The 24,605-nt window shown below is 48.1% G+C and overlaps 1 protein-coding gene and 1 long non-coding RNA gene across 3 annotated transcripts; both read right to left on the reverse strand.

The window, feature by feature from the left end:
- MTSS2 (MTSS I-BAR domain containing 2) lies at nt 1–23,373 on the reverse strand. 2 transcript variants are annotated; one of them, XM_053448753.1, is made up of 15 exons: nt 22,801–23,373; nt 12,665–12,726; nt 12,083–12,156; nt 11,664–11,748; nt 11,047–11,138; nt 10,824–10,898; nt 10,049–10,057; nt 9,117–9,274; nt 8,749–8,856; nt 3,324–3,421; nt 2,685–2,811; nt 2,365–2,439; nt 2,093–2,254; nt 1,570–1,735; nt 1–1,245 (listed from the first exon to the last, which is right to left on the reverse strand). In XM_053448753.1, exons 1-15 carry the CDS (start codon nt 22,867–22,869, stop codon nt 491–493), a joined length of 2,115 nt encoding a protein of 704 aa, XP_053304728.1. In that variant the 5' UTR covers nt 22,870–23,373; the 3' UTR covers nt 1–490. The 2 variants fall into 2 exon arrangements, with proteins under 2 accessions (XP_053304728.1, XP_053304727.1); XM_053448752.1 differs by having other exon boundaries at nt 2,685–2,880.
- On the reverse strand, nt 6,249–6,619 carry LOC128467199 (uncharacterized). The gene is made up of 2 exons (XR_008345696.1): nt 6,425–6,619; nt 6,249–6,278 (listed from the first exon to the last, which is right to left on the reverse strand). It is a non-coding gene; the product is annotated as an uncharacterized LOC128467199 (long non-coding RNA).
- Nucleotides 23,374–24,605: the final 1,232 nt, after the last annotated feature.

Below are 24,605 nucleotides of genomic sequence, written 5' to 3' on the forward strand. Positions count from 1 at the left end.
TTTCTGTTGCATAAAATGATTGTTGCACATTATTTTTAAGGTCTAGTCAGCTGTTTCTTGTATATTCTGGTGTGCTGCGCATAGACCTGAACCTCTTGTAGTGTGAAGAGCTGTGAGACACTCGAGAGGTGGCGTTCATCACAGAGAGTGTTTGACTTGGTCCCACTAGCTGGGCCTGCCTGGATCTACAAGTATCAGACCCCTAGAGATCTGGATGATAATGTGATGGGCTTCCTGTCTACAGGCTACATTTACTAAGGACACACTACTGCACATAAGGGAAAGGACTGCAAGATGTCTCACAGGTACTATGGCCTGGTGTTTTGTATATTTTTCCAGCATGGAATAGATTTAATCCATGCTCCTGCATAGAAAGGGTTAAGCACTCCCACACCTCTATATCAGATGTCCCCTCTATCACAGTATTTGTCACTCCCCTCCCCCTCGGAGCACCAATCCTCCATCGCATTACTAACCACACAAACCCAAATCACAAGATACGGGGTGCTGAGCGGTCATTGGTGAGGGTCCGGCGTAACCGCACGCCTCTGCGTATGGATGCCAGCATATCACCTGCTGGGGGTTCAGATCCGGTTCTGCCGCCCCCTGGTGTAGGGCCTAGACTCCGATCTGGGGCAGAAGGGAAGGGGAACTGCCCATCTCCTAGAGCATGTGCTCCAGCTGCTAATTCTCCAATCTTCTCCACAAGGCTGTGCCGATTGGCGGCAAGGAGTCCCCCTCCCATTTCTTCTTCGTCACCTCCTCCACCACCGTACACAGACATTTCTCCGTCTCCTCCCCAGGCTGCATTGGGAAGGCTCAGACGTTTTGGGGATGACTTGGCATAGTCAAGGGAACTTTGATCATCGGCTCCCAAATAGAAGACACACTCTTCACTTCCCACTCGGGAACGGCTTCCAAGACCTCCTGGAGAATCTGGAACTGTGGGTGTCCTCACTGGCACTATTGGAGGCCGACACGGAATGGGACCGGCATTGGACAGTGTGCGTCTGACCGTAGGCTTGGTGGAAGGGGTGCGTCTTATTGTTGCGACTCCGGGAGTGGAGCCAGGTGGAGGTGTGGTGCTGGGTAGACCTGCTGTAGAAGCTGGGCGCTTGGTCTGAAGCAGGCGACGATAATTTTGGGCCAGGCTACTGCTCCTGGGGACTGTGGAGGATCTGTCAAATTCGCCAGACCCCTCTGCGTCCCCATCGCCATTAACAGAGTAACAGTCGTAATCGGAACCTGCGAGAGGACCAGGAGGACAGCTGATTACGATTTGGCAGCTTAAAAAGAAAATGGTATTAAAGTAGATTTGGACACCTTTTCATATTGTGAGTGATCCTCAGCAAGTGAGGACAGTCTAAAAATAACTTTTGTCTTTTTAAAAAGCGTTTTTACTTCTCAAAGAAAAGATATTGGCAAATACTCTGTGGGACATTTTAACAGCCCTTCAAATGACAAGGTAGGTTTGTGGTCTGTCTGTAAAACTGATGTAAAGTCCTGTATCCGTCAGCGAATGTAGTTGGAGTCTTTGGCTAAAATGAGATAAAATTACATTTTATGTACCTTGGGAAGGAATGGTATCCTCCGAACACGAAGGAGTTGTGGTCTGTGTGCTATATCCGCTTGAGTATTGTAAGGAATCTCGACTGTTCTTCTGATGCTCTAAACTCAAGCCTCGTGTTAAAACCATCGCCAAGTCGCTCGCCGCAGGAGACACGACTTCTCCATGCTGCAGAAACACATGCAAGTGCATTAAAAATGCGTCACCTTTAAGAGTTCAATACAGTGCATCATATAGACCAGTGACTCAAAAGGATTTCTGTTTTATTTACTGTGTAAATGTGTGAATCCACTTCTGACACATTTAGCATATGTGTAAAATAATTAAAAGTGAAATTCTGAAGATTCTGAAAACCTTTCTTATGACTTTGCCTGCTATATGCCCTGAAAGCCAAACATCTGATTAGTCCTGCCTGGTGGGATCCAACCACACACTGCAAATGGCTTTTACGTTAACTTTTGGCGTAACAGATGTGACTCTTCTTTTCCCATTTGTACTGGTGCCTGCAGTACAGAAAGAGCCTACCTTGGCTGCAATAACTGCGGGGGACATACGAGGCCGGTACGGGTCTTCCAGACTCTGATACCCTGGGCCAAGCTCTGCCTCACGCAGATGTTCCACGCGGTCCTTCCTACGCTGTAGAGAACTGGCAGGAGGTGTTTCGTAAGGACCGGAGCGGGACCAGTCCTGTAAAACAGATATGGAATTTGAAGGCTACAACGTATGCACACTGTTTATATAAATGTGCGTTTTACTTTCAATGGCATACGATTATAACAGAAGAAGGAAGTACTCACTGAAGTGGGCGAACTACACTCACTGACAGACTGACATGTCTCAGACGCTTCTGAAGACGCAGAGCTGGAGGATTTCTGAGGTAAGCCAAAGGCAGCAAATGTGTTAATAGGATTTGGAATAACGAGAGAAGGATCATATCGTAAGTAAAGGATAAACAATTATTCCTATGAGGACCATCAAGCGGAGCATCTTTGATGGTGCTCCGTTTGACTATGCATCATGCTAAACGCATGTTGTCATTGTTTAGCCTGTACAGGAATTAGGAATTTACTGAATATCTATTTAAACGCGTTTGAGGAAGACATAGATAGTTATTTACCTGACTGGTGATATCTGATGGCATTGGTGATGGAGGCTTGGAGTAACTGGCTTCATGTGAGCTGCATCCGGAATCGTGGGAGGACACACTTATTAATCGATGAGGGCCCCCAGTGGGCTGCGGGAGGCTGCGATAGCGACACGCGGAACCCGGTGAGTGGGGGTGCGTGGCAGCTGACCAGGAAGGGGTCTTTGTACTGTGATGAATGGGAGGGGAAGGGCACAGGAGTGAGGGGGTGAAGTGGTCAGATGGAGGGTTTAAGAAGACTCATGTGGAGGAAGAGACTGTTTAACGCAGTGTGGATGTGGATTAGGTATGTGCATATGCTTTATATACGAAAACATTTAGTAATGTGAAATCATTTATCTTGAACACATGTGCTAGTGACATTGTAATAGGTCAGTAACTGAAAAGTAGTTTCTCTCTCTTGATCAGGAGCATGTTCTGAGTATTCTGGATGACCTCCATTTCTGGTTGCAGAAATGAAGTATGTCTTAACAGAGGCTCTGATCTTCTTAAAATATGAGAGATTCATGCTACTGAATATTCTTGAAATCCTCATACACTGTTGGTCACATGCAGTGGAGCAATACCGAATAGGAAGTGCATAAGAAGTACCTACAGGTACCAACTACTTACCTACACATGCTGGATTTGCGCGAACAGGAACTGTTGGGAGATGATGGTGGTGTCTGATAAGACCAAGAGTAATCGGATCCTTTCAGGTCCTTGATGACCTGGAAGAAAAAAAAAACCATTGAACACGGTCATGAATTTGGCTTCGATGCACTATATTGTTCTGCATAGTTTGTAGCATTATTGGAATTAGTATGTTGGTTGTCCATTTGTCCTGGATTTGGGTACTGTTGGAATAGATCAGGGCGTAGTACCATGTTGGTCCCATTGTTTGGCTAGGATATGGTACTACCGCGATGGGCTGGGTTGTTGATATTGCTGAGCTGAAGTATAGTAATGTTGGAAGGGGCTTTGTCCTAGAATCACACTAGGACCGCATCTAGGACTGGACTGAGTCTTTGTTGGAGATTTCTAAGCCAAGTTGTTATACAGTTAGGCTGGGCTATGTTGACATCATTTGCTCTCTCAAATGTACACTATGGACGGTTGTCGCTGGCAAGAAGCGTAACACATCAGAGTTGATGGTGATTTGGTGCCCACTTTTTCCAACACATAAAAGGCTTCATAGAGGACCCATTAACTACAACACAATGCTACTTCTTCCAGAAGTCCTGCCAAGCAGCCTAACCAAGATGAAGGTAGGAGATTTTGTGGGACTGTATTGCTGCACATGGATGTCACCAGCACACCAGCAGTTTCACTCATACAGCTGGTTGTGGCGAGTGAATAACAGACCCCCCTCAACTTGCATACAGACAGGGGAGGCATCCCAGGGAGCTCCGGTGCCATCTTGGATGTCCGCGATGCTCTCTCCAACCATCCCCAACCTCTGACAAGCCACCAGAATGAATGTGCGACTGAAGGAAGAAAGGTGTGGATTGGCCAGAAACACACAGTAAATCTTAAAGGGGCCTTGCATATAATTAGTACTTTTTTTGTGCCGCCTCATGGAGGCGGGGAGATCCTTGGAGAGATATTTTAACCGTATTTACGATCTAACCAGTGCCTGTGATAGAGCCTATTTGCCTTTCAGTGTTTCTTTGATTATTTGATTCTTCTTTTTTTGACTGTTGACCTCACTGTTGGATTTTCCTATGGTAAATACACCCACTGCCACTTTATCATGTACACCTGTTCAATTGATTGTAAGCACAAATAGCTAATCAGCCAATCACATGGCAGCAACTCAATGCATTTAGGCATGTAGACGTGGTCAAGACAACTTGCTGTTTAAACCAAGCATCAGAATGATGAAGAAAGGGGATTTAAGTGACTTTTAAGGCATGGTGGTTGTTGGTGCCAGACGGGCAGAAACTGCTGATCTACTGGGATTTTTAAGCACAACCGTCTCTAGGGTTTACAGAGAACGGTGCGGAAAAGAGAAAATATCCAGTGATGGAAATGCCTTATTGATGTCTTTCGAAATGACAGAAAGGCAACAGTAACTCAAAGAACCACTCGTTACAACCAAGGTATGCAGGATGCCATCTCTGGATGCACAACATGCCGAACCTTGAAGCAGATGGGCTACAGCAGCAGAAGACCCCACCGGGTGCCAGTCCTGTCGGCTAAGAACAGAAAAATTGAGGCTACAATTCGCACAGGATCACCACAATTGCACAATGGAAGACTGGAAAAATGTTGCCTGATGAGTCTCGATTCCAGCTACAATATTCAAGCAGCAGGGTCAGACTTTGGCATAAACAACATGAAAGCATGGATCCATCCTGCCTTGTATCAATGGTTCAGGCTGGTGGTGGGGGGAGGTGTAACCCCCTGGTAATATCTGGACACCCTTCTTTTGTTTTGAAGGCAGGGAAGATCCCTACATCAACTGCCCCTTTCCAGTACAGAAGTCTCGCCACAATCTGTTAGAGTGACCTTAGGCTTGTCATGTTGGCTAGTTTAAACATGTGGTAAGGTTTAGCTGCTCTATGGTTGTAATGTTGGGCTGTTCTAGGTCAGTGGTGTTGTTTGTGCTATTTTGGATGGACTTGTTTGGTTCAGTTTGACAGTACTTTCTTTTTAATATTGGTACGATTTGGCTGGGCTTTTGTACCATTGCTCCTGGTTTCGTTGGTTGTACTGCTGTGCCGTGTTATGAGAGATTTTGTCGGCTGGGGTATGTTATTGTTGAGCCTCCATTCACTACATCTCCCCACTTTTCTCAGGGCTCGGCCGGTTTGTGTTCTTGGGCTGAGCTGAGTATTTGTTTTGTTCCTTGGGACTATAATATCATTATGCTCCCTCCTGTTCTGCGGAATGTGTACTTTCAGCACTTCTCCTCTCAGTTTTGGGGAAGCTGCTCCCGCCGGTGGGGATGGCGGTTTTAAAGCTGCTGTCTCCAGCATGGGAAAGGCTCCACAAAGGACAAGACAGCTACATCTCCCAACATTCCTGACAGGATGCCTCATAATCGATTCTGTTGAGGGGCGCTAATGCAAGATAAGGGAAAAAACAATAATAGTGTAGGGTGTATACAAAAACAACACAAATTTTATATAGCGTCAGTTGCACTCACAATAGTGCCGGAAATACTCTTGCATTTCATAAAGTGTTGTGTAGCTGAAAACAGAAGAGACACAACCAATAGGGTTGTTGGTTACAAGCTTATGAGAAGGGATGAAAAAGAAAGCGCTCACAAGATTCCATACACATCCACCTATGTGCAAAGGAAAGGGTTCCTATATCCTCCCCCTGAGCGCCCTTTGTGCATAGGTGGATGTGCATGGAATCTTGTGAGCGCTTTCTTTTTATAACATTTTTGTTGTTTTTGTATACACCCTACACTATTATTGTTTTTTCCCTTATCTTGCATGAGCGCTCTTCAACGGAATCAATTTTGCATTAACACCTGGAGACAGGTGTTTTTAAGGTGAAGAGATAAAAAGGAAAGTATTGAATTTTAATTACCTTTTTTTCTCACACTGGAACGTACTAAGCTTTTTCCAAACCACTCTTTAGATTTATGATGCATCATAATCCAGAAAAGGTAGGATATTTCTGTGGGGCAACCCATGTGGTCTTCCTGTGGTACAACAGTGACTTCTCTTACTTCTTCCTGCAGCTGCCATCTTAGACAATTGCTCCTCTGTGTCTCTCACCTCTTGTTTACGCTGGTGTCTTGGTAGATTTTTGTGATCGTCATTTTCCTGCAGTGTTTTATTGAGGTTTCACCTTTTTGATAACTACGTGTCATTATGTCTGCAGGTACCATTGAGATGTCACAGAGAAAAGAACCTGCGGATCTTCCAGGACTTGCGTTCTACTAGGGATTTTCTTGTCTTTGCTGTATCAGTGAACTCGGGGCAACCCCTTGAATTTTTCCCACAGAACAATGTGACTTTGTCCCCCATCATCTGGCATCAGCCATGTTATGTGCAAGTGGCAGTCTTGCTAAATTCTGCGTTTATTTGGGGTCTTGACGTGCTTTTTTCTCTTCATTTTTGGCCACGTTAATCTTCCTCTTTGTTGTTTTTTTCATTCAGGTTTTATCTGTCAATAACTACTTGTTGATACAATTGCAGGTACCCTTAAGGCTCCAAGCACTGGACTTTTGGTTGCTTCCAATCAGAGCCTACAGCCACAATTACACAATTACAAAGGTACAAACCTGCTAGACTTCTTGCAGTAAAGGTTCACTTCTTGTGCTCATGGTCATTACACACATGCCCCTGCCTCCTGATTCTGCCAATCTGTCCTCCTATATCTGAACAGACAAAACTAATTCCACCCCAGATGGAGCAATTGTTTGGCTTGTTCCGTTCATTAGCTGAGTTCTTCTTCACCTTTTCCACTGCTACAGATCCTAACTGACTTCTCTTTTGTCTTGTACAGTTTTACCCAGAACCGGGTTTTGCAGTAGCATCAGAGAAAGAAGCTACTTCTTCCGAGTTGGAAGCCATTGACTCCAAACGAAAAGAGTTAACCTCAACACACGCTTCTGTAAATTAGCTCCTGCATTTGATGATGGCAACTTTGGACATATAGTAGAAACACAAAAACTTTGAAGCAGATAAGGTCAGCAGCCTCACACCAGTCGTTTCTTGCTGTTATATGTGTTGGGTTGGGCTAGGGTAGCACGTGCCTAGACTTAGTTTTATTACTCTTGGGCTGGACTCTAGTAATGTTGAGGTGGTTATTTTTATGGACTGTGGTTTGCTTTTGTTTCTGATCTTGGCCCAATTGCTTGGATTAGTGAGCTGTGGTAGGCTGCATTTTACTTCAAGCAGGTGCCACTGGGATGCATGGGAGCTCGAGACCTGCTGCCCCTGCATATAAAAGACTTCGTGAACAACTTCACAGCAGCCTTTGTTTCCTTCAAGTTGATTTTCCCAACATTCCTGCTTTTAAGAACAACTGTGAGTGTTGTGTTATTCATTCAGGTTTCCTCTGTTCATAACTACATGTTGGTATGTCTGCAGGTACACTTGGCATTGCGGTACAGTCCATGTAACCATGGCCCCTAACATGAAAGCTGAACTACAGGTGATTCTCCTTCCAGAAGGGACCTAATCTTCCAGCTGTCCTCAGCTGCACCAACAGGTGAGGCGCTTTTCATCCCATCACTCTCAGCTTTATTTTTTGGTGCTTGGACCTCATGGGCTACAACAGCCAGGACCTATTTCAAATCAATGAGCTCTGAAAGCTTCACCAGGCCCTAACCTTCATGAACTAAGGAGCTTTGTATATGATTTGATCCCTCTAACTATTCCTGTTTGGTCTGAGCGCACATCTTCGAGTACACACTTCTAGTATTTCCCTTGGTTACCAAGCTGTAACGTCGGTTGACATTTGGTCCTTAGCACTGTCCTATGGTTCTGTTGGGATGGGCTAGGGTAACTTTGGGCTTTGGGTGGTACTATTGGGCTGGGCTATAGCAACTTTAGACTGGTTTCAGTTGCAATTGTTTTTTAATGCGTTGTAATGTTTGAATGTGTTGGATATGGTATTGTTGGGCTGTTGTACTCAGCTGTAGCACTATTGGGTTTGGCTAGGATAACTGGGCATTTTGTCTCAGAGTTGGATTGGGCAGGGACAACGTTGGCCTGGGTTCATTTTCTGTACTGTTGGGATGGATGTGTATCACTTTTGGCTGGGCTCAGTTGAGATGGACTGGATATGGTACACTTGGGATAAGCTGGACTACCTTAACTTTGGGCAAGGCTTGGTTGTTCTGTTGTTAGGATGCGCTAGCATAACTTTTGTCTGGGTTTGGTATGTTTGGGCTGGTATATGGTAAGTGGTGTGGTGCTGTTAGATAGTGGTAACTTTTGGGCTTTGATTTGATTTGGGCTTTGATTGTTAAATTGTTAAATGGTCCTGACATTGTACTGTTGGGATGAGCTAGGGTGTCTTTGGTCTGGGCTTGGCTCATTTGGGTTATGGTGCCGCTGGGCTGTCCGTACACTGCTTTCACGCTGCTCACCTGTTCACTGGCCGGTGGCAGTTTATGAGGTTCCTTTGTTAGCACCATCAGATCCTCGATGATTGCTTGCAGGTGAGTGACCTCTCCCAGCATGTGGATCTCTCCGGTCTGCAAGGCGGAAAGCACAGCATCACAGGGCAGGTCAACAGAAGAAAACATGGCGGCCATCCTTTATGCTTACATGTTTGCTATGAGTTGACCTTTCTGGTGTGTACTCAGAACTGATTACATCTAAACACTTGGTAAAACTGTGCTAAATATATTCAGTGCATTAAACTTTAATTGACTTAACTGATTGAGCTATTTGGTTTGTGTCATCATACAACAGGGGACATCCTGCAGGCTGTCTACTACTGGGACCCACTTACCACCACGGGCTGGAGTAAGGCAATGAAGGTGCAGAAGCGTCCTCGCTCTTCTATCAGAGCCCTGCGCACTGCCTGTTTCTCTGTCTCTTCGAGGAGCAGGTACATGTCATTAACGTCCTGCAGAGCATGGTCCAGCTGGGGCTGCAGTTCTCCCTTACCTAAAAGAGAGGAAAGCTGCCTTTGTTACCGGGTAAGGCATGTGTGCAGCGTTTAGGGTAGGTAAGCACAGGACAGTTTATTAGCCCTCTAATATTTACCCTGCCTGACCTCTAGAGGGCAGTATAAGTCATGTAATGCTTTCACACTCGAGGGCACTGTCTCTATACCCCCGTCTCAGTTGCAGTGGTCTGCTTACCAATGCTCACTCTGTGCACACGTTTTGCAACCAGCACACAAAGGAAATGCATGTGCGCACAAACGGTTGGTTTAGCGTCCGGTAAAGTTACTGTATTTTACGGGAGAATGTGTTTTTTCTAATTTTGTTTTGCTCAAATGATAATGATAATTAGAGGAAACCTTGCGGCTCACGCTTTGGAACAAACTGTCTTTTTATCATGCTGAACTCCAGGTGTCACTGCAATGAACCAATAGCAATTCCTACTAACACAAGACTTTTAGAAACGTCGTAAGAGATAAAATTAAATTCTAATTAAGATTTGTAAGGATAAAAGCTACAATTTCATGTGAATGCCTGTAAAGCCGTATTCTGTGTATTTAGTGCATTTGTAGTCACGCTGATTGCATTACCCTACTGTGTGCCGATGTTCTTGGCAGGTGTGTACATGGCATGGAATTGACATATTTCACTTTTTTAAGGCAGGTTTAAAGGGTAAACGTGTTTGGGTAACAGTGCTAAGTAACACATAGCATCTGGTCGCCGTCCTGTATTGCTTTTTGCATATCTGTCTTCATGGCTGTTTGTTGCTACTTACCGAGGACTTCTACAGGAATGCAAGAAAATCATCGAGGTGATTAAGGGATGGAGGAAGGAGAAAAGAAAATGAGAGACATTCCATGAGAGATGGTAGAGGAGAAGTACCATCCACCCCCAGCAACCCAACACTATCTATTCCCACCAATACGATCATGCAGTAAGTACTTGAAGCTATTCAATCCTTGCAGTTAGCAGCTCATCTCTTATAAATCTTTTACATTACAAAGAAACCACATAGCTATCTCCATATAACCCTTAAAATGTAATGTTTTCTTGTAGAATAAGCAAATCCCCTCTTAAACTGAACATGAAGGAAGCTGGCAGGCGAGATGTTGATGAGCCCTGTTTACATTGCATGCAGGGCCCCTGTGCATTCAGTATAAGTGACAGGACACTTGCGGTAAGTCATTTCTGTGTTTAGCTATCAGCGGCTAAAATCATGTGTTTAATTTGTTACTCCCTGTGTTCTCATTTAACAATTTTCTGATTGTCACGTGTATCATGACTTTCAATGTACTGTACCCATACTCATGACTTTTAACTGACCACCTTGTGGTGGCATGTGCTCCATTGTGCTATGTCTTTTAATATTTATTAATCTAATTTATTTAGTGTATGGTTTTGATGTATTCATTACAGGGTTTAAAGTCTCAACCCCTTTCCTATTTTAAGGGCTTATTTAATTCTGTCTTTAATTCATGCAGTTCTGAGAGGTTTGCAGATGTTAATGTCTCAGCATGATAGGCTCTGTAAAAAAGGAAGGAGAAAAGCACCTTTGCGAGCCTTCTTTTGCAGCTTCAGCGTATCTGAGGATTTTTTCTTGATTTCATGGCGGGCTCTTTTATATTCTGCAGGGATTAAGAGGAAAATGTTTTTGAGAGATGCGCCGGCACCAGAGGTTATTACGAGGTTGGTGTGTGTCGGGTCCAGCAGTACCTGTTAAAGTGTATACTCTGGACATGATACTGTAAAGGCACAGAAGGCCACGTGTCTTACCTCTCGCATGCTCTTTGTCGAGTGTGTTTGCGGTCTTCTTCCAGTCCTCTATTCTCTCCTGGAGAGGGTTTATTAAAGTTTCCATGAGAGCACTATGAGGAGATAAGGAGAAAATTGAGGTATCGCTGGACAAAAAGCTAAACGTAATATATCCCTTATCATTCCATAGCTTCAATGGAGGAGCAGAGTTCACGTAGCAGGGTTTGTCCTGACTTTACTCTTGTCTGTGGGAGCTCAGTGTTTGCGCATGCTTTACCCGGTCATAACTGATTTAAGCTTGGTTTATTCTAAATTAGAATTGGTGGTGGATAAGTCACAGATAATTCAAGCTTGGCCTTAACAGGCACATGTTATGGCAGGTTAGCGCTTGACTCAGAGCTGGTTTATTCTTAAGGCGCCACAAAAAATTAAGTTGTGACCTGTCAAGACTTTTTGAAACTTTTTCATAGGCTGACCCAAGGGGATCAGCTGGGTGGGAGACAGGTCACAGTGGGTCAGTGTGTATGGATACGAATGACTGAAACTGCAAGCGGTTGACTGCTGGATTGTTATTTCCTTTTGTGACATTAGTACCTTTCTGGATTAATATGGATCAGATTGACACACTCCATACTCACTTTGTGAAGTGCCTCAGTTTGCTCTCGATGCTCCGATGTCTCATACACATCCTTGTTAGTGCTGATCCAATATCACGTGTGGCTCCTGCAAAACACTGCAGAGTTACATCTGACTCACAAAGGACAAAACTCTACAGCCTAGCTTTCAGCTTGTCCCTCCTTCATTGGATTTCTTGCATGGTACTCATGCTTATCCCTGTACATATTCTGGTTTCTTCATGGGATCTGTTACAGTCCAGATATATTTGTAGTCCCAGCCTCCAGACCAACTTGTATTGTACCAGTCAGCCTGGAAGGAACAGCTCTATATCTATATGACATCTAAAATTATATAGAACATTGCTTAAGAAAAAAATCAATTTAATTTACATGTATTTATACATTGAAAGCCTAGATGGCTCTCCATATCTAAATCTTACCTCTGGTATTGGTTGCCATGTCTGCCACCTTCTGGAAGGCATCAAGAAAAGCGACTGCTGCCAGCACAGTGGTCCTAAGGTAGAGAAAACACTGTGTCAGAAGCAGGTCCGAGTCACTGAGCAGGTATTCGCAGGTGCAATGTAGCCCAAACTAACCCCTTTGTAATTTTGCAATCCTCACCCTACCCACAGCGGCAAGCCTTCTGACTAATGGATCTTTGCTCTACTTGTGGCGGCGAGCCTTCTGACTAAGGGATCCTTGTTCTACTTGTGGGGGCGAGCCTTCTGACTAAGGGGTCCTTGCTCCACTTGTTGTGAGCCTGCTGACTAAGGGGTCCTTGCTCTTCCTCGCTCCGCCTGTGTTGGGCCGCTGGACTAAAGAATCCTTGTCCCACCCAACATCATCTGCAGGGTTCTACTGACAAATAGGTGTATTGGTAACCGACGTAAAACTGACCAGGATGTTTTACAGACACGAAAACAGGTGATTGCATTTTACTTGTTGAGTCCAATATAGTATGTTTTACAGAAAAACCTAGAGAATACATTCTATTCAAGTCATCCACGTTCTAGCAAACTCACCTGAGCTGCGAGTGCAGTTTTGTGGCTTTAGAGTTAAAATCCTCCCAGATTGGATAAGAACTCTGTGAATGGCAAATAGTGACATTGTTAGAAAAAAATCTTGCAGCCACGCTTCATTCCAGAACCTGACTTAGTCCACATGAGCTACTCATTTTCTACATTTTATTTAACCCATGCGGGTAGGTTTATGTACATTGTTTGGAAGGGTTGGCACATCTATATTATGGATAACCAATGTTATTAAATACTTCTTCAGATATAGGAAAGGCTGAACTTGATGGACGCATGTCTTTTTTCAGCCTATATAACTATGTAACTTAATACTCTCCCATTTATCTTCTGCCATTACGTTCAGGGTTAATCATCTGTTCTTAGATTATCGCATTGTCTGGTGATATCTTGGGGTTTGTATTTTGGCCTAAACCAAGAGATTGGCATCTCCCTTACACAATGCTTTCGTTTAAAGGAAGCAAAATATTCCAGTCACTGATATAGTATGACCAAGGCGCCATGCTTTATTCTAGGGGCCCTGAACCGATCCACTGCTCCTTGGAGGCCAGTTGTAGGACACTGACTGCTCTTATGGGTACAGTGTGTGGGACCACATCCTGAATAGTTGGGCAGCCTATGGTACTATTGTACAGATCTAATTTTCTAACAAAACAATTAAAGCTCTTTTAAAATGTGGTTCACTCTAAACATCTAAGATCTCATCTTCATGTGTCTTTTTCTCTTAGTTATGATTATTATGCTTTATCTGTGCCAGTAGTAACAGATGCCTGTATCTGCTAATTATCTGGCTTGGCTGTGTATGCAGAGACAGGACAAACAACGCATTATCTGCTAGTGACACATACTTGGTATTGGCGGCTAGATCACTGCACACATGCATAGCTGCAGGGGAAAAAAACTCTTCCCATACCCGATCCAATGGCTAGATTGAGCTGAGGACTTCTTAAAGGTTCAGTGTGATTGTCGGACAAGCGGCGGGAGACGGCCTGAAGATGCAGTGTGAGTGTGGGACAGACGGTGAGAGGGGTTTCTTGAAGGAGCAGTGTGAGCGCGGAATAGGCAGCTGGGGATTTCCTGAAGATGCAGTGTCGGGCAAGCAGTGGGAGAATTCCTGAAGATGCAGTGTCGGACAAGCAGTGGGGGATCGCCTGAAGTAGCAGTGCGAGTATGGGACAGGCGGGGGAATTCCTGAAGGGGCAGTGTAAGTGGATGACAGGCGGCGAGGGACCTCCTGAAGGAGCAGTGTGTAACAGACAAAGAAGGATTTCCTGAAGTTCCAGTGTCAGTATGGGACAGGCGGCAGGGGAACTCCTGAAAGTGCAGTGTTAGTGTGGGACATGCGACGGGAATTTTCCGAAAGATGCAGTGTCGGAAGGCAGCGGGGGAATTCCTGAAATTGCAGTGTCTGACAGGCAGCCGGGGCATTCCTGAAGTTGCAGTGTGCGTGTGGGACATGCGGAGGGGAATTCCTGAAGATGCAATGTGAGCGTTGAACATGTGGCAGGGGATTTCCTGAAGATGCAGTGTGGGTGTGGGACATGCGGCAGGGGATTTCATGAAGATCCAGTGTGAGCGTGGGACATGCGGCAGGGGATTTCCTGAAGAGGCAGTGTGAGCGTGGGACATGCAGCGGGGGACTTCCTGAAGATGCAATGTGAGTGTGGGACATGCGGCGGGGACTAACTGAAAATGCAGTGTGAGCGTGGGACATGCGGCGGGGGATTTCCTGAAGATGCAATGTGAGCATGGGACATGCGGCGGGGGATTTCCTGAAAATGCAGTGTGAGCGTTGGATTTCCTGAAGATGCAGTGTGAGCGTGGGACATGCCGCAGGGGAATTCCTGAACATGCAGTGTCGGACAAGCAGTGGGGGATCGCCTGAAGGAGCAGTGTGAGTATGGGACAGGCGGCGGGGGAATTCCTGAAGGAGCAGTCTAAGTGGATGACAGGCAGCGAGGGACCTCCTGTCTGTGTAACAGACAAAGAAAGATTTCCTGAAGTTGCAGTGTGCGCGTGGGATTTCCTGAAGATGCCGTATGAGCGTGGGACATGTGGCGGGGGAATTCCTGAAGATGCAGTGTTGGCATGGGACATGTGGCAGGGGATTTCCTGAAGATGCAGTGTCGGACAAGCAGTGGGGGATCGTCTGAAGGAGCAGTGTGAGTATGGGACAGGTGTCGGGGGAATTCCTGAAGGAGCAGTGTGTAACAGACAAAGAAGGATTTCCTGAAGTTGCAGTGTGCGTGTGGGACATGCGGAGGGGGAATTCCTGAAGATGCAGTGTGAGCGTGGGACATGCGGCAGGGGAATTCCTGAAGATGCAGTGTGAGCGTGGGGCATGTGGTGGGGGATTTCCTGAAGATGCAGTGTGAGCGTGGGACATGTGGCGGGGGATTTCCTGAAGATGCAGTGTGAGCGTGGGACATGTGGCGGGGGTATTCCTGAAGATGCAGTGCGAGCGTGGGCCATACGGCGGGGGAATTCCTGAAGATGTAGTGTGAACGTGGGACATGCGGCGGGGGATTTCCTGAAGATGTAGTGTGAGCGTGGGACATGCGGCGGGGGATTTCCTGAAGATGCAGTGCGAGCGTGGGACATGCGGTGGGGGAATTACTGAAGATGTAGTGCAAGCATGAGATTTCTTGAAGATGCAGTGCGAGCGTGGGCCATGCGGTGGGGGAATTACTGAAGATGCAGTGCAAGCATGGGATTTCTTGAAGATGCAGTGCAAGCGTGGGCCATGCGGCGGGGGATTTCCTGAAGATGCAGTGCAAGCATGGGAATTCCTGAAGATGCAGTGTGAGCGTGGGACATGCGGCGGGGGATTTCCTGAAGATGCAGTGCAAGCGGGGGAATTACTGAAGATGCAGTGCAAGCATGGGATTTCTTGAAGATGCAGTGCAAGCGTGGGCCATGCGGTGGGGGATTTCCTGAATATGCAGTGCGAGCGTGGGACATGCGGTGGGGGAATTACTGAAGATGTAGTGCAAGCATGGGATTTCTTTAAGATGCAGTGCGAGTGTGGGCCATGCGGTGGGGGAATTACTGAAGATGCAGTGCAAGCATGGGATTTCTTGAAGATGCAGTGCGAGCGTGGGCAATGCGGCGGGGGATTTCCTGAAGATGCAGTGCAAGCATGGGAATTCCTGAAGATGCAGTGTGAGCGTGGGACATGCGGCGGGGGATTTCCTGAAGATGCAGTGTGAGCGTGGGACATGCAGCGGGGGATTTCCTGAAGATGCAGTGCCAGTGTGGGACATGTGGTGGGGGAATTACTGAAGATGCAGTGTGAGCGTGGGACATGCGGCGGGGGAATTCCTGAAGATGCACTATGAGCGTGGGACATGCGGCGGGGGATTTCCTGAAGATGCAGTGTGAGCGTGGGACCTGCGGTGGGGGAATTCCGGAAGATGCAGTGTGAGCGTGGGACATGCGGCGGGGGATTTCCTGAAGGACCAGTGTGAGTGTGGGACATGCAGCGGGGGACTTCCTGAAGATGCAGTGTGAGTGTGGGACATGCGGTACGGGATTTCCTGGAGGACCAGTCTGAGTGTGGGACATGCAGCGGGGGACTTCCGGAAGATGCAGTGCGAGCGTGGGACATGCAGCGGGTGAATTCCTGAAGATGCAGTGTGAGCATGGGCCGTGCGGCGGGGGAATTCCTGAAGATGCAGTGTGAGCGTGGGACATGCGGCGGGGGATTTCCTGAAGATGCAGTGTGAGCATGGGACATGTGGCAGGGGAATTCCTGAAGATGCACTATGAGCGTGGGACATGCGGTGGGGGAATTACTGAAGATGCAGTGCAAGCATGGGATTTCTTGAAGATGCAGTGCGAGCGTGGGACATGCAGCGGGTGAATTCCTGAAGATGCAGTGCGAGCATGGGCCGTGCGGCGGGGGAATTCCTGAAGATGCAGTGTGAGCGTGGGACATGCGGCGGGGGATTTCCTGAAGATGCAGTGTGAGCATGGGACATGTGGCAGGGGAATTCCTGAAGATGCACTATGAGCGTGGGACATGCGGCGGGGGATTTCCTGAAGGAGCAGTGTGAGCATGGGACATGCGGTGGGGGAATTCTGGAAGATGCAGTGTGAGCGTGGGACATGCGGCAGGGGATTTCCTGAAGATGCAGTGTGAGCGGGGGACATGCAGCGGGGGACTTCCTGAAGATGCAGTGCGAGCATGGGCCGTGCGGCGGGGGAATTCCTGAAGATGCAGTGTGAGCGTGGGACATGCGGCAGGGGATTTCCTGAAGATGCAGTGTGAGCGTGGGACATGCGGCGGGGAATTCCTGAAGATGCACTGTGAGCATGCGGCGGGGGATTTCCTGAAGGAGCAGTGCGAGCGTGGGACATGCGGCGGGGGAATTCCTGAAGATGCAGTGTGAGCGTGGGACATGCAGCGGGGGACTTCCTGAAGATGCAGTGCGAGCATGGGCCGTGCGGCGGGGGAATTCCTGAAGATGCAGTGTGAGCGTGGGACATGCGGCAGGGGATTTCCTGAAGATGCAGTGTGAGCGTGGGACATGCGTCGGGGGATTTTCTGAAGGACCAGTGTGAGACATGTAGCGGGGGCTTCCTGAAGATGCAGTGCGAGCGTGGGACATGCGGTGGGGGAATTACTGAAGATGCAGTGCAAGCATGGGATTTCTTGAAGATGCAGTGCGAGCGTGGGACATGCGGCGGGGGGTTTCCTGAAGGAGCAGTGTGAGCATGGGACATGCGGTGGGGGAATTCTGGAAGATGCAGTGTGAGCGTGGGACATGCGGCAGGGGATTTCCTGAAGATGCAGTGCAAGCATGGGATTTCTTGAAGATGCAGTGCGAGCGTGGGACATGCAGCGGGTGAATTCCTGAAGATGCAGTGCGAGCATGGGCCGTGCGGCGGGGGAATTCCTTAAGATGCAGTGTGAGCGTGGGACATGTGGCGGGGGATTTCCTGAAGATGCAGTGTGAGCGTGGGACATGCGGCGGGGGATTTCCTGAAGATGCAGTGCGAGCGTGGGACATGCGGTGGGGGAATTACTGAAGATGCAGTGCAAGCATGGGATTTCTTGAAGATGCAGTGCGAGCGTGGGACATGTGGCGGGGGATTTCCTGAAGATGCAGTGTGAGCGTGGGACATGCGGCGGGGGATTTCCTGAAGATGCAGTGCGAGCGTGGGACATGCGGTGGGGGAATTACTGAAGATGCAGTGCAAGCATGGGATTTCTTGAAGATGCAGTGCGAGCGTGGGACATGCGGCAGGGGATTTCCTGAAGACGCAGTGTGAGCGTGGGACATGCGGCGGGGAATTTCCTGAAGATTTAATATGAGCGTGGGACATAAGGTGGGGGAATTCCTTAAGATGCAGTGTGAGCGTGGGACATGTGGCGGGGGATTTCCTGAAGATGCAGTGTGAGCGTGGGACATGTGGCGGGGGATTTCCTGAACATGCAGTGTGAGCGTGGGACCTGCGGTGGGGGAATTCCGGAAGATGCAGTGTGAGCGTGGGACATGTGGCGGGGGATTTCCTGAACATGCAGTGTGAGCGTGGGACCTGCGGTGGGGGAATTCCGGAAGATGCAGTGTGAGCGTGGGACATGCGTCGGGGGATTTTATGAAGGACCAGTGTGAGACATGCAGCGGAGGACTTCCTGAAGATGCAGTGTGAGCGTGGGACATGCGGCACGGGATTTCCTGAAGGACCAGTCTGAGTGTGGGACATGCAGCGGGGGACTTCCGGAAGATGCAGTGCGAGCGTGGGACATGCAGCGGGTGAATTCCTGAAGATGCAGTGCGAGCATGGGCCGTGCGGCGGGGGAATTCCTGAAGATGCAGTGTGAGCGTGGGACATGCGGCGGGGGATTTCCTGAAGATGCTGTGTGAGCGTGGGACATGTGGCAGGGGAATTCCTGAAGATGCACTATGAGCGTGGGACATGCGGCGGGGGATTTCCTGAAGGAGCAGTGTGAGCGTGGGACATGCGGCAGGGGATTTCCTGAAGATGCAGTGTGAGCGTGGGACATGCGGCGGGGGACTTCCTGAAGATGCAGTGCGAGCGTGGGACATGCGGTGGGGGAATTACTGAAGATGCAGTGCGGGCGTGGGACATGCAGCGGGTGAATTCCTGAAGATGCAGTGCGAGCATGGGCCGTGCGGCGGGGGAATTCCTGAAGATGCAGTGTGAGCGTGGGACATGCGGCAGGGGATTTCCTGAAGATGCAGTGTGAGCGTGGGACATGCGGCGGGGAATTTCCTGAAGATTTAATGTGAGCGTGGGACATAAGGTGGGGGAATTCCTTAAGATGCAGTGTGAGCGTGGGACATGCGGCGGGGGATTTCCTGAAGATGCAGTGTGAGCGTGGTACATGCAGCGGGGGACTTCCTGAAGATGCAGTGCGAGCGTGGGACATGCGGTGGGGGAATTACTGAAGATGCAGTGCAAGCATGGGATTTCTTGAAGATGCAGTGCGAGCGTGGGACATGCAGCGGGTGAATTCCTGAAGATGCAGTGCGAGCATGGGCCATGCGGCGGGGGAATTCCTGAAGATGCAGTGTGAGCGTGGGACATGCGGCGGGGAATTTCCTGAAGATTTAATGTGAGCGTGGGACATAAGGTGGGGGAATTCCTGAAGATGCAGTGTGAGCGTGGGACATGCGGCGGGGAATTTCCTGAAGATTTAATGTGAGCGTGGGACATAAGGTGGGGGAATTCCTTAAGATGCAGTGTGAGCGTGGGACATGGGGCAGGGGAATTCCTGAAGATGCACTGTGAGCGTGGGACATGCGGCGGGGGATTTCCTGAAGATGCAGTGTGAGCGTGGGACATGCGGCGGGGGATTTCCTGAAGATGCAGTGTGAGCGTGGGACATGCGGCGGGGGACTTCCTGAAGATGCAGTGTGAGCGTGGGACATGCGGCAGGGGACTTCCTGAAGATGCAGTGTGAGCGTGGGACATATGTACTGGGTGCCCTGCGTGTTCTAATGCCCGCTATACACTGGGGGGGGGCTATGCGTGCTCTAATGGCGTCAATGTACTGGGTGGGCTACGTGTGTTCTAATGCTTTCTAAATACCGGGTTGCTGTGCGTGTTCTAATGCCCTCTACATATTGGGGTGGGTATGCGTGTGCCAATGCCTTCTATATACTGGGTGCCTTGCGTGTTCTAATGCCCTCTTATACTCGGGGGCTATGCATGCTCTAATGCCCTCTATATATTGGGTGCTATGAGAGGGTTTATGCTGAAAAGGCTATGCGTGTTCTAATGCTCTGTATATTCTGTGGGGTTGTTTGTGTTCAAATGCCCTCCATATACTGAGGGGGTCTATGAGTGTTCCAATGACTTCTATATACTGGGGGGATATGCGTGTTCTAATGCCCTCTATATACCGGGGGGCTATGCATGTTCTCATGCTCTCTATATACTGGAGGACTATGCATGTTCTAATGCCCACTATATACTGGGGGCCATACATGTTATAATGCCCTCTGCATACTGGGGGGGTGCATGTGTTTAAATGCCCTCTAAATACTGGAGGGCCATGCATGTTCTAGTGCCCTCTGTGTACTGGGGTGCTGCGTGTTTTCCAATTCTTTCTATATACTAAGGGGTCATGTATGTTCTAATGCTGTCTAAATGCTGAAAGGCTGTGGATGTTCTAATGCCGTGTATGTTCTGGGGGGTTGTGCGTGTTCTAATTTCTTGGATATAGTGGGGGGGACATGAGTATTCTAATGCCTTCTGTATATTGGGGGGCCGTGCATGATCTAATGCTCTCTGTATACTGGGGGGCCGCATGTGTTCTAATGTCCTCTGTATACTGGGGGGAGTGCATTCTAGTACCTTATGTGTACTGGAGGGCCATGTGGGTTCTAATTTTGTCTATATACTGGAGGGTTGTGCGTGTTCTAATGTTGTCTATATACTGGAGGGTTGTGCGTGTTCTAATGTTGTCTATATACTGGAGGGTTGTGCGTGTTCTAACGCTGTCTATATACTGGGGGGGCAGTGTGAATTCTAATGCCCTCTATATACTGGGGGTCAGTGTATTCTATTGCCATCTATATACGTCAGGGCCGTGCATGTTCTAATGCTGTCTATGCACTGGAGGGCCATGCGTGTTCTAATGCCCTCTATATTCTGGAGGCTATGCGTGTTCTAATGCCCTCTATATTCTGGTGGTATATGCGTGTTCTAATGCCTCCTATGTACTTGGGGGCGCTATGCATGTTCTAATGCTGTCTTTATGCTGAAAGGCCTTGTATGTTCTAATTCTGTGTATATTTTGGGGGATTGTGTGTGTTCTAATGGCCTCTATATACCGGGGGGCTATGTGTTTAATGCCCTCTATATACTGGGGAGGCTATATATGTTCTAATGCCCTCTGAATATTGGGGGGGCACATGCATGTTCTATAGCCTTCTATATGCTGGTGATGTACATGTTCTAATGCCCTCTATATACTGAGAGGGTTCTAATGCCGTCTTTATGCTGAAAAGGCTATGCGTGTTCTAATGCTCTGTGTATTCTGGGGGGTTGTTTGTGTTCAAATGCCCTCTATATACTGAGGGGGTCTATGAGTGTTCCAATGACTTCTATATACTGGGGGGATATGCGTGTTCTAATGCCTTCTTAATACTGGAGGGCTGTGTTTGTTCTGATGCCCTCTATATACCGGGGGGGGCTATGCGTGTTCTAATGCCCTCTATATACCGGGGGGCTATGCATGTTCTCCTGCCCTCTATATACTGGATGGCTATGCATGTTCTGATGTCCTCTATATACTGGGAGGGTGGTATGCGTGTTCTAATGCCTTCTAAATACTCTGGGCTATGCATGTTCTAATGCCCACTATATACTGGAGGCCATACATATTATAATGCCCTCTGTATACTGGGGGGGGTGCATGTGTTTAAATGCCCTCTAAATACTGGAGGGCCATGCATGTTCTAGTGCCCTCTGTGTACTGGGGTGCTGCGTGTGTTCCAGTTCTTTCTATATACTAAGGGGTCATGTTTGTTCTAATGCTATGGATGTTCTGGGGGTTTGTGAGTGTTCTAATTTCGTGGATATACTGGGGGGCCGTGAGTGTTCTAATGCCTTCTGTATACTGGGGGGCTGTGCACGATCTAATGCGCTCTATATACTGGGGTGGGGGTGTTTTAATACCTTGTGTGTACTGGATGGCCGTGCGTGTTCTAATGCCATCTATATACTGGTGGGCCGTGTGTATTCTAATGCCATTTATATACATCGGGGCTGAGCGTGTTCTAGAGCCGTCTATGTATTGGGGGGCCGTGCATATTTTTTTTTGGGTTGCAGCAGACGGCAGAGTTTGGGTATTGAATGCATACATTGAGTTCCACCAGTGACCTTGGTCTCTGCTCATCAGTATGGCCAGATGCGTTTCGGTCGGTCGGTCGGTGGCATATTTCTGGAGGTGCTACTGATATGCGATTAGATTGGGGAGGATGCGTTGTGTCTGGGGGAATAGGCTAAATGCTTCTCGTGTCTGGCAGCCAGCACAGGCCAGCGATGTCACTTATTGCTTTTGCGTGGCCCTAGCAACACGCAGACCAACGGGACAGGAATGCCAAGCGGTGGCACAGGCTGCATGAAAACCCAGGACACTGGCACAATTGAGCTGATCTTAAACGGACCTTGCAAAATGTGCCCTTTGCTGTAATGCCATCATTGACCTTGCGCAACAACAGACATTTTGTGGGATCCCTGCGGGTTATCACACCGCAAAAAAAGCACCAGCCGTGCCATTGTGTATCTCATTTTGTGGTCGCTGAGCCTTCCTTAGCATTGTGTTGTTGTGCTAGTCAATGCAGTGCGGGGATCGCTGAGCTTCCCCAGATTGCAGCATTCAGTATCTGCCGCAAAACCCCTGTCAGGGAAGCTCTCCTTCCCTAGTACCCCACACACTGAATAATACAGTCATGGTAAATTGCATGCGATCACTGCACAGTATGACTCCTTTGTAAGCCAGTATTTACCGTATTACACCAGCAGTGCAGCAAACTGAGCACAAGAGCAGACCTCGGAGCGAGCGCCCGATTTATTAACTGGGAGCCACCTGAGCGGCGTGCCTCCTCCTCTCTACTATTGCAATATTAACATGCAAGCTAATGAGTTACCTTCATGTCATTGATGATGGCCTGGAACAGACCCCCTAGCGCCCCACACTCCTTGTCCACTGATTCCATGATGCACCCAAAGTGGGGTGTCACAAAGCACAGGCTTGCAGGAGCCCCTCAGTCTAGGGGGTAAAATCCAGCTTCCAATCCAGATGAGAGATCAGAGTGTGAAAAAGATGGCAAATTCCAGAGAATTCAGCAGTGCTGGGACCTCCTCCCCTGTGAATTGGTGTCACCCACCTCCCCCCACCCTTTCCCTTTCTCCCCCACTTGTTATTTCCCCCTATTGAACCTTTTCTAGTGGATGTCAGTCTCTGCATTCAGATGCCCCATGTCCAAGGGGAAAACGAGCCAGACACTACCTCCCAGAACCATCCCTGCACAGGGGAGGGGGTAAGCGGTCCTGGGAATGGCATTTACCAGAGCTGTGCAAATTGGTGACAGACAAGGCACCACCAAGCGAGAAGTAAATGCAGCGGAGAGCAGATCTGCAGCAAGCCTTGTGAGTGTGGAGGCTGCAGTGCAGCAGAGGAGGCAGGAGACTGGAGGGGGAGGGAGGCAATGATCTGTCACACGGAGGAGGGGGTGAAGGAGGGAGCCAGTGTCTGTGTTAAAAAGCCCACTATGTCTAGCCCCCCCATTTATCCTCACTAAACTCAAACCCCACTCAGCCGAGCACCCCCACACCTTTACATTGCCTGTAATGCAGACCTGCCTGAGGGGTGCAGTACGTGACAGTGATAGCTATTGCTGAAATATTAAAAGTAGTGGTTACCCAGCTGGAAATGGATCCAGTGTGGTTAATACAGCTAACTGCACTCTATAGATTTTGTGGTTGGCTCTGGGAGGTTTATTTTTTCTCATGTTTCTTTGTTTGTACCGGGTGATGCCATATCCCATTTGGTCTCTTTAAGAGTGGTGGTTGGTATGATCAGTAACACGGCATGTGTTTCTTGCTTATTTTGCTTTTAGGATTTGGTGTCTTGGACTTCTCTCTCTGCTTCACGCTGCGATGGACAATGTTGTGTCTGACACCTCCAGCCCCTTACTGTAGAATACACGATGTATTATTGTGTTAGCTCACCTTTCTTCCTCGTTTCAGTGGTCTATGAAGACCCGGAGGATTTTCTGTGTCTGACCATATGGGTTGTCATGCACTCAGGAAGGTGGCGGGTCAGTGATACATCAAGTGTTCACATGTATTGTGCCCTTACGTCGTTTTTTCAGCCAGGAAACAGTTCAATCTCAGATCACATTGTCGCAGTAGCTCGACTTTGCGTCTGCTGTCTCCGTATTACTGTATACATATACATTTGAATTTGCAATTGCTTTTAGGCTCAGATATACAATAGGGACTTTTCGGCATGATACTATACAAATCCACCGTATTGGTCATTATAGGCGCTCCAGGCGTATTCTGTGACAGTGTTTACCATAACAGTCTGCCCATCGTTATTTAGGCTATTAAAGCCAACTCAATCTCTAGTGGCCCCTGACTCCTCTGAAGAAATAACTGACGGTGTGGCAGATAGATGTATATTTGAAGTCACATAGTGACAGCTTCCCTGGTCTCCTGCTGAGCCCCAAATCCACACTAAACTATTTTGAGTTCCCATGTGTAGAAAGCGGGTCAGTAAACCAAAGCCGACTCCACTACAGTTGCGGCGTTCGCACGCATCTTGATTTTGTTAAAGGAGGTGTTAGGAATGGTATTGAGGTATGCAAACTGTGAAGCCCCAAAGCACTGCAGATAAATGCAATCCAGGTATCTAGTGTTCCTTTAGCTCTTCCATGTTAATCTCCTG

The sequence above is a fragment of the Spea bombifrons genome, chromosome 10 (assembly GCF_027358695.1).
Source record: "Spea bombifrons isolate aSpeBom1 chromosome 10, aSpeBom1.2.pri, whole genome shotgun sequence".
In the NCBI taxonomy this organism is placed as follows: Eukaryota; Metazoa; Chordata; class Amphibia; order Anura; family Pelobatidae; genus Spea; species Spea bombifrons.

Bases quoted from the DNA above. Each gene is read 5' to 3' on its own strand.
- MTSS2 (XM_053448752.1), bottom strand. From the start codon at position 22,869: ATGGAATCAGTGGACAAGGAGTGTGGGGCGCTAGGGGGTCTGTTCCAG. The intron at 8,857-9,116 runs GTAAGTGGGTCC...TCCGCCTTGCAG, and splicing joins CCTTACTCCAGCCCGTGGTG to ACCGGAGAGATCCACATGCT. The intron at 2,255-2,364 runs GTGAGTACTTCC...TCTGTTTTACAG, and splicing joins AGTGTAGTTCGCCCACTTCA to GACTGGTCCCGCTCCGGTCC.